This window comes from Aplysia californica, unplaced genomic scaffold (genome assembly GCF_000002075.1).
Source record: "Aplysia californica isolate F4 #8 unplaced genomic scaffold, AplCal3.0 scaffold00324, whole genome shotgun sequence".
In the NCBI taxonomy this organism is placed as follows: domain Eukaryota; kingdom Metazoa; phylum Mollusca; class Gastropoda; order Aplysiida; family Aplysiidae; genus Aplysia; species Aplysia californica.
Window position 1 is genome coordinate 287,049 of NW_004797594.1, and position 9,972 is coordinate 297,020.

The 9,972-nt window shown below is 39.0% G+C and overlaps 1 protein-coding gene across 1 annotated transcript in view; it reads right to left on the reverse strand.

Annotated features, from left to right (window-relative positions):
• The window catches only part of LOC101851586 (CAP-Gly domain-containing linker protein 1), a gene marked incomplete in the record, with an annotated part of 91,891 nt that overhangs the window by 31,436 nt on the left and 50,483 nt on the right, over positions 1 to 9,972 (reverse strand). Inside the window, 1 exon segment of the mRNA XM_035970823.1 lies at positions 4,010 to 4,098. Coding sequence (XP_035826716.1) covers positions 4,010 to 4,098 — 89 coding nt within the window.

Below are 9,972 nucleotides of genomic sequence, written 5' to 3' on the forward strand. Positions count from 1 at the left end.
TATGTGAAACTACACAAAAACTGGGACATATCTATGTGAAACTATACAAAATCTGGGACATATCTATGAGAAACTACACAAAATCTGGGACATGTCTATGTGAAACTACACAATGGGACATATCTATGTGAAACTACACAAAAACTGGGACATGTCTATGTGAAACTACACAAAAACTGGGAAATAGCTACACAAAAATGGGACATATCCACGTAAAACTACCAAAAACTGGGAGGACATATCTATGTGAAACTATAACAAAACTGGGACATATCTATGTGAAACTACACAAAAACTGGGACATATCTAGGTGAAACTACACAAAAACTGGGATATTTCCATGTGAAACACCGAACTACAAAGAAAACCTGGGGCAGACCAAAAAAAAAGAAAAAAAAACAAAAGAAAAGGATCTGGGACACTACTACACTAGTCATGACTGCCTTGCTTTCCACTAGGAGACTATCAAAAACACCCCTGGATATTTCGGTACTTTGCCACACCTAAGTCTAAGTGACCATTGCAGGCATTCTGAGTTCTCAATCCGCATCACGGATTTGGGATCTTCTATCTCATTTTTATTTTTTAGAAGGTATCTATCTCATTCAAAGAAACATTCTGGTCATTTCTGTCACATGCACTCAACATTCCGCAGAAGAATGCATTTCGACAGAGGAATCATAAATAAATATCTTTCCATTCAGTTAGGGAGAAGTAACGAGAACATTTCCACTATGAGTACATCGGGCTTCATTTCATTCGACTAGACGCAGTCTGGGGGTTCACGGAGCTTAGAGAGAAAAACTTGGTACCTGAGTGAGATTTTACCACCAGCCTAAAGCCTTCAAAATGGGAAAAAAAGGGGAAAAAAGGAAAGAGGGCCCAAGCCAGGGTCAGTGAGGTAAGTAAAAAAGATTTACGTTTTTCACACAGATATAGACAACTGCCCCACGAAGAAAGCAGAACATGACTACAGAAATCATATACTTACTGACAATATTTTCGTTGGGATGTTTTTTCGTTGGGTTTTTTTTGGTTCACTCTTAGCATTAGCTGACAGAATAACTCGATTATTTTTTCCCCTCAATTTAAATTCCTTGCACCTTCATAAGTAACAATGAAAAAGTGTCTCATGGCATCAGCTTACAGTCTACAGCATTCAAGGTAACATAACTACAGCAACAACTTTTCTGGAGCTGAACCAACTGTATAGCCCAGTGGCTCTACAATCTCGATAGTGTTTGAGCTCTGAATCAGCTGCTTGCACTGTATGCTTCCCGGGAAGCTGAGAATGTATCCGAGTGTTCTATGGTCTGCTGGGGTAATAATATAGTGTAAAGCGCATAGAGCCTGCTGTTGAGTGGGGGTATGCGCTATACAAATGCTATTTATTATTATTATTATTATCTTTGACTTTGACAAACTGTAGCTTACTCAGAGACAGGAAATCTCAAGTACAACAAGAACAAATGAGAAAACAAAACAAATCCTTCTTTACTACTCTCAGCAGGTTTGCTTTTTTGTTTCTAAAATACACACACGTATGCAAAAAAACAAAAAAAAAACAAAAAAAACTAGAGATCTGGCATGAGGCTGCAAGTGTTCACATAAGCTTATTTTTACTCCTTTAGAAAAGAAAAAAGTAGCTTTCTTTTTATTCAAGTGCTTTCTTAAACTAAAACCAGATGTCTCAACGAAGAACACAATAAATTGACATCTATCACATAAACATTATTGACCTGACCATCAATGATTTATTTATAGAGGCACCAGCCATCCATGTCCAGGTGCTGTTTTAGCCTATAAACATTATTCTAGCTTCCAGTACAACGAAACATAATCATTTGTCAGCGTGAAAGAGGTATACATAACATACTATGCTACACAAAAGCAAAACTTACGGAACAAAGTTTGAAGCAAACTGTTCGGGGCACATAATCTAATCAAAGCCAAAGCTGTGTTTGCTTAACCAACAAGATATACAGTATAGTAAACTTCCAGCACTGACTGCGATAATACATGATTGTGACGGTGGTCACTAGATCAGTGGCAATGATGATACATAATAATATATGTCGAAGCAGTACAAAATGTAATAGTACACGTATATGTACGCACACTAAAACACCATTTGTCGTATAATGTAAGAAACTGTGCAAACAATCCAACATGGCGAGACCGTGCAGTGGCATCATCATTCAACAGCAAAATATATTCTGAACTGCAAGTACATGTATCATCAAACAAATTTTAATTTTTCACGTCAAAAGATCCTATGGCACTTGGGCCACATCTCTCTAATTAACAAAAAGTCATTATTTTCGGCTCAGACAAAGTCTTACAAAGTGGATATTCCAAAAATCTGGAAATAAAAGCAGGAAGACAGACAGAGCAATAAGAGTAAGGCTTGAGAGAAGTCTCCCTTCCAGCTGTGGACCAGCAAGGATGCTGCCCGAGTACGGAGCACAGAAGACTTTTTATAGTAGAGGGTTTTACGGCGCTCGCAACTGCAAGCACAGAAGACACACAGACACAACACAACAACACCTGAAGGACATAAGCCAAGTAAACCAAACAGAGGACAACACTTTTAACAAGTTTTAAGAGTTTTACGGCACTTGCAACACAATGAGGTCATATAAGTGCCGAAGATTAGAGGTGTTACAAGAGAGTAACAAACACATAAAAGAAGGAGGGGAGAGAAGGACGATAGATGTTTTATAGGAAAGAAGAAGCAAACTACAACAGAGCCCCCGCCAACCACCCACTTACAACAGAGTAACAAACAATACCTGAACATAAGCCAAGTAAAACAAACAAAAGACTACGTCGGCTAAAACCGTACCCAAAGGCAACTACCATCTCTCACCACCACTCAATATGTACTTACTTGACCACAACCAAACAAATGCTTAAGATTAAAAAACACATATACAAGGAGATTTCATGCGTCTAAAATAATTCTCAACAAACGTATTCTTCATCGAGTAAATAAACTCCATTCAACACACAGAAAACACTGAAGACATAGCAAACACAAAAACCCATTCTAAACCAATTCAGTCGTAACCAAAGGCGTTCCAAACAACCCAACAGCACAAGAGGGGGAAAAAAGTGCGTATAAGCAGAAGCGTTGTGCAAAGTGTTAGTATCATGCAGTTTTTGTGGTTGGTTAAAGAAGCATGCTCAAAATCTCTCGCATCAAATTCACTGATCAGGGTCTGGACAGCAATTTACAGAGATGTAAAAGTAGTAGTACATCGCTCATTTCACAGCACAATGATGCATGCCACACACCCGAGGTACAAGAGTTGTGGTAGTTTTAGCGGTCAGTTAGTACCATGGTACAGGTATAACAAGTTAGTACCATCCACCCAGCACCAGTGAATTTGACGGAGGGAGGAGAGGTGAAGGACGAGTACCGAAGAACATTTACGAAAAACTGAAAACGTTTCAAAGGAACTAAACAAAAAGTAAAAACCTTTTCCCAACAGGATTATTGATAATTAAGAAATAACAAACTGAAAGTTACTCATCAACTGAATGCAAATGTCTGATCCACCAAAAAACAAAAAATAAAAACAACTTATTGTAAAGAAAGTCTGGTATCAGTTTATGTATCAATTTATGTTACCTCTACATTTCATTGACATTTAGTCGTTAGTGTTATTTGTCTTGTTTCATTTGCGAATTTTTCCAAACATAGAATACTAAAAGATTATGACAATAATGAAAATAAAGATAATGAATTAGGAAAACCTTTAAGCCAAAAATGCCCCGTCCCACTACATGAGTACTGTTTCTATCTTGAAGAAGCGAAAGAAGGATAATATATGAGGGGGCAACAACCAGAAGAGTAATATGACAGGGGTTACACAACAAACCGACCAGAAGAATGAACAAATGGTACACAGAGGGAGGGGGGGAAAAAACAAAACAAAACCAAACGAGAATGACCAACAACAAAAAAAAAAAAATGATGGATAGTTTTTGTCTATGACCGACTAACCTATTCTTTTCCTTGAGCTGATCACTGAGAGATGCCAACTGACTGGAGCTATCTCCGGAATTTTTCACCAGCTCCGACATCTGCTCTTCCTGTTTTCATCATCATCATCATCAGCATCATCACCAAACAAGGGGACAAAGCAGAGAGAAAAAAGCAACTGTACTCGCTGACAGGCAGGCAGACAGATAAACACACACAAACAAACACACAAAGGAGGACAGCTTGCTCGTTTGTTTGTTGGAGGAAAGAGAGAAGCACATCGACACAATAACAGTCATACAGTGCTGGGGAAAAGAAAAGACAGAGAGACTGACAGACTGACAGACAGAAACAACAGAGGGAAAAGTAAAGAAGCAGGATCTAGCAGTGGCGCCCTCCAACCACTCGCTGACTGACAGCCACACAAAAACACAGAGGGGGAGAGCATAAGGTGTGATAGATTTGATATTATTATTATTATTATTATTATTGTTATAACGAGGTGTGACACGAAAACCTGAAACAAAACCAAAAAAATCAAAATTCCTAGCGGACATAAAATGTCCTTCCAGAGGGGAGGGGGGTCCCCTGAATTCACATCTGCTCTTAGAGGAAATATTCCACAAAGGACATGAAAAGTCCCGACCCCATTCCAGTTCAAATCCGCACTTTCACAAATTGGACAAGTGCATTGCATTCTGCACCACAAAAAGGGGGAAAGATAAAGTATTTCTCTCCCTTGTGAGAACATAACAGTTCTCACATCCTCAAAGGGATTTTGATTTTGCGGATGAAAACAACTTTCACACGGATAAAAAGTATGATAATGGTTTTTAGCTGCTTCTTTGTGTGTGCAATATCTAGATGGAAACAAATACAGTGCACAATTAATACAATTTTAGGTTTTAATGAGCAGAAATACAGTCTGGACCGAAACAACGGTTTCTTCTGAGATTTTGAACACGGCTGGTTCTCATGAACTTTTCAAAGAAATCTGCATAAGAGTTTACTCTAATAAAACTGCATAAGAGTTTACTCTAATAAAGCTGTATAAGATTTTACTCTAATAAAACTGTAAAAGATTTTTACTTTCATTTGTCAGAGTACTTTGGCATTACACTTCACGAGGGAAGACAAAAAACAGACCAGGTGATTTTAAAATACCCCAAAACACTTGATTTTTAAACACCCAAGACGAAGACGAATGTAAAAGCATGATGATGATGATACTTTAACTCAGTGAGACCACCACAGCCACATACAGCTGACAGAATTCACAACTGTCCCCACTGCCTCAGTCTTCTTGAATTCCACGGCAGCGTTTTTACAGGGGGGGGGTTTTGGGGTTGTTTTTTTTACAAGTTGGCCAAAAGTCAACAAAAGAAGGCAAACTAGTACGTACAACCTTCATCAATAGCTACAAGTTGAGTTACCATTGTTACACCGCGCTACAGTGGGACGGTGGAAACAAACCATTGGTTTTAACTTCTTCTAAGCCTTTGAAAAGCAAATCATTTCAATCCAAGAGTTGTGGTTGAGTCTAAATAATATTCTAAAAACAAAATCTTTCCATTTTCATCCCAACAGAATAGTAGTGTACAAAATGAAGTATTATTTTTTTGTTGACTTATGTTTATTGAAACAGAATGATTTGAAAAACCACTTACTTCTGTCTTTGATTGGGGTTTCTACCCAAGTTCTTAAATTAATTCACTTCAAAAAATGCTACTGAGCACAGTCTCAATGAATTAAAGCTATCAACATTCTGCTTAGAACAAAACGAATTTACAAATATATTGCTTCTGTACACTCTGAACTCATCATTTTGTTTATTCTCTGTGTGCATTTCAACATCATTTGATAGTCCATTCCCACCACCAGTATGAATATATGAAAATACGATTCCTTTTAAAATATTGAAAGTCAAAACTGCAATTCAAAATGTTCAATTAGAGGAGTGATGTGATATAGTGATTATATTTTTGCAAAGGTGAGAAAAGGCAAAATGTCTACGAAATATTTTCAATTTGAGTAGTGCGATTTTTAAAAAAACCTTAATTTTCTACAACAAACACTTTGATCAGTGACACTAAAGGAATAAATATGATGATGAATCCTGTCCCAAAGAGATGTGGACGTCTATCTACCAGAAAGATTACAAGATTACATCACGGGGAGAATGAAGCCACAGACACGGAGAGAGATGATGAAATGTGTACGGGGGGCGAGGGAATCAGAGCACTATATGGTGTGCATATACCGAAAGAAAAAAAACAACAATAAAAAAAACTAGCCCATTTGTCACTAGCTGGAGACATTTCCTTCACCATTTCTTGTAGTCTAGCATAACTATCCTTTTGATTTTTTTAACCCTATCCATACGTCGTGTTTCACTATCGTATCCATACGACGTGGGGAACTCTGTGCCACCACTTTTCAAAAAAGAAATTTACTCGTTAATCTGATCCGTATGCTTTGCTTAGCAGTCTGTCACACTGACTTTTGAGAAATACTAAAAGTTTCAAAGAGATCTTCACACTAGGAGTATTCTAAAATGTGAAAAATAAAACCCAGGGGGGGTACAAAATGACCCCAGGACGTATGGATAGGGTTAAATATACAGTCTGTCAAATCACGTGTAATGATTCAAGACTAGACAAACCAAGTGGGCCATCTCTTCTATCTTCAACACTACCGACGCTCGTCTAGCCAACCTATACTGCCATCACACACACACACACACACACGCACACATACACACACATAAACAGGCACGCACGCACGCACACACTACTCTGCTACCAGTATCTGGTTCACAGACCACCGGTCACTGACCAAACAGCAGAACAGCCACCTCGACAACAATCAGACCGCACACTCCTATATCAGCACCTGGCACCATTGAGTAGGTGTTTTACGGCACTATCGACCACCTGGCACCATTCTCTTTCACAAGGGAGGAGGACGAGGAGATGTTCCTTGTCAACATGACAAAGATCTAACCTACAACCAAAAGATGATGAGGACTTGACGTATGATGAAGAAAGAAAAACTGAACTTAATGAAAAGAAAATAAAAAGACAAAGACAAGAAAAAGAAAGTGAGAAAACGAAGCACAACGACAACGACCACACTGCGCATGACACACCGGGCGGGCAGGGGGGTGTCACGGGGGGAAAGCTGCACCACGTAGAGCACACGTACAGCACCAACCAGCCACAGACTCAAGCGTAAGAAACACGGCCACAGGGAGCACTGTACTCAACAACATACAGCAACGTAAGTTTACTCAAACATTCGCAACGTAAAACGGAGTGTGAGAGAGAGAAAGCTCATGGCATCAACACACTTTGCTGTGGTTGTTGTTGGAAAAACTGTCTATGCCCTATGTCAGTAGAACAATCAAATCAATGCCTTCTGGTCAGTAGGACAATCAGTAGGACAGCCTTTATGTCAGTAGGACAATCAGTAGGACAATCAGTAAGACAATCAGTAAGACAATCAATAGGACAATCAAAAGGACAATCAGTAGGACAATCAGTAGGACAATCAGTAAGACAATCAATAGGACAATCAATAGGACAATCAGTAAGACAATCAGTAGGACAATCAGTAGGACGATCAGTAGCACAATCAGTAGGACAATCAGTAGGACAATCAGTAGGACAATCACGTCTATGCAATAAGACAATGAAGGTCAAGGAAAACACGTCTTTGTACGGTAAAGGGAACTTGCCACTCCTGACTTCGTGAAGTGTGCGGTGTAAGGAACTCTAAGGAAAATCTCACACGTCGAAAGCCTGAATGGACAACTAATTAATGTTCCGATTCCAAGTGGGGATAAAAACTTAGTTTTTCCCATTCCAGTTTAGAAAGACCTTCAATATAACATGGCAGGTCGATGTACCTTTCTAGGTTGTTTTGTTTTTTTTTAGTTTTTTTTTCCCACCTCTCTTTCCAGAGTGCAAAAAATGAATGCAAAACTAGCAAAGAAATCTATATATGACTAAAATGTCAATTGTGAGAAGCATTTTTTCTTTTATTTTTGGAATCAAAGGAAACTTGTTTGCCAAAATAATAGTAAAATGCCCCCCAAAATGTCAGAAAGAACAGTTTGTTACAAAGTTAGACCAACAATGGCAAACTGAAGGCTACAACAGGTTAGACAACTGAATAGGTGTCGGCTCTTCTTTGTCCTTGATGAAATTTTACAGACTTCCCATCTTCAGCTCATGAACAGAGTCCAGCTGTCTGTGATTACTGTACTGGAATGAATCAAGATTAAATTTTTTTTTCAAAACCTATAAGTAAACTTTCTACAGCTACAAAATCTGTTTGAAAAATCATTAAATATCCTCCTAACTATTGCTTGGTTTCTATGACAACGCCAAGCTCAGGAACAAAGTCCTGCTGTCTGTGATGGCTGTGCTGGAATGAATCAAGATTGTTTATTTTTTTTCAAAAACCTACAAATAAACTTTCTACAGCTACAAAATCTGCTTGAAAAGCCATTACATATCGTCCTTACTACTGCTTAGTTTTTATGACGAGTTCAAACTTCCAACAACGCACACCCACTTAATGGCTACAATTATAAACCCCATGTTTTCATTGATGACGACATCATCATCATCATCCTCATCATCATCATCATCCTCATCATCATCCTCACTACCTCAACATGTGCAAACAGGAACAGAACAACCACTCATGTCTCTCTGCCTCGCGTGCACGCACGCATGCTTGGTGCCACAGTACGTGGCTCGTTTGTCTGTTTCTTACTGTCAGGAGATGTCAGAGTCAGTGTCAGTAGGGAGGGGGTGGGGGGGGAGGGGAGGAGATTGAGAAACTCATGCTGGTGGATATTTAATTTGTGTCTGGGATGAGGGAAGTGTGTGGGGAGGAGAGGGCCTACACATAGAGTAGCACACCGACAAACTGACGACTAAAGCGATGCACAGCCTGAGAATAAAGACCAACCGAAACAAAAATGAAAACAACAACTGATGCAATGACGTGATAATGCTTTGACATTCTACGTTCTCGTCAATGAAAGCAAATGGGGTAAGAGGGGTGGCGGGGGGCGGGGAGACATGTAAAGAAGTATAACCTCTTCTTGGTTTTCAAATCCTCAAAACTGTTCTCTCTTTTCCACCCTCTACCACCAACCCAACACAACAAACGTCTTATCTAACCAATTTCAAAATGAATATTAAAAAGATGGAAATTAATCATCCCTTATTGGCAATAGTAAAAAAATTCAAGGTCTGGACCCTACAACGAATTAAAAAAAAAAAAGAACTGAAAACTCATTCCCAGTAAAAAGACGGAATCTGAACACCAGAAGGCACTGACTGTGATATACGTGTACGTAAAAAATATCCAACATCACGACATACGGAATATCCAACATCCATGTGAAGACCAAAGTAAAAAAAAACAACCAAAAAAAAGGAAGCAGTGACGATCAATGCAAAAACCCTCCACAGAGCAGGCATCACATTCCCGGCCCAGATAAAACAAAACAAAAAACCCCAAAGAAAAACATAATTCAGCTCTGCTCTTTCGGGCCCCTACACCTCAAAATCCAAGGTTCATTCAGCACGGCCTCTCTAGCAGTTCATTCTCAGTTGATAGTTTTAGTAAGAGTGTAACATCACTTGCGCCACACAATAAGGTCATATAAATACCGAAGATTAGAGGTGTTACAAGAGAGCAACAAGCACAAAATAGAAGGAGGGGGAGATAAAGACGATAGATCTTTGATAGGAAAGAAGGAGAAAACCACACCAGAGCACCCGCGTTCAGTTCTTTAACTAGCCTAGCTTTTGGTATCCAAGGAAGAGCCAGGAAGAGTAGTGAAGGAATTACAGCTGAATTAAAAATGGAACTCTTCTTCTACACAAAACTTCATTCCAAAGGAATTTCAATTAATTATTCAAATGTGTGCATACGGCTGTAAATATGCTAGTGATTGTGACAGG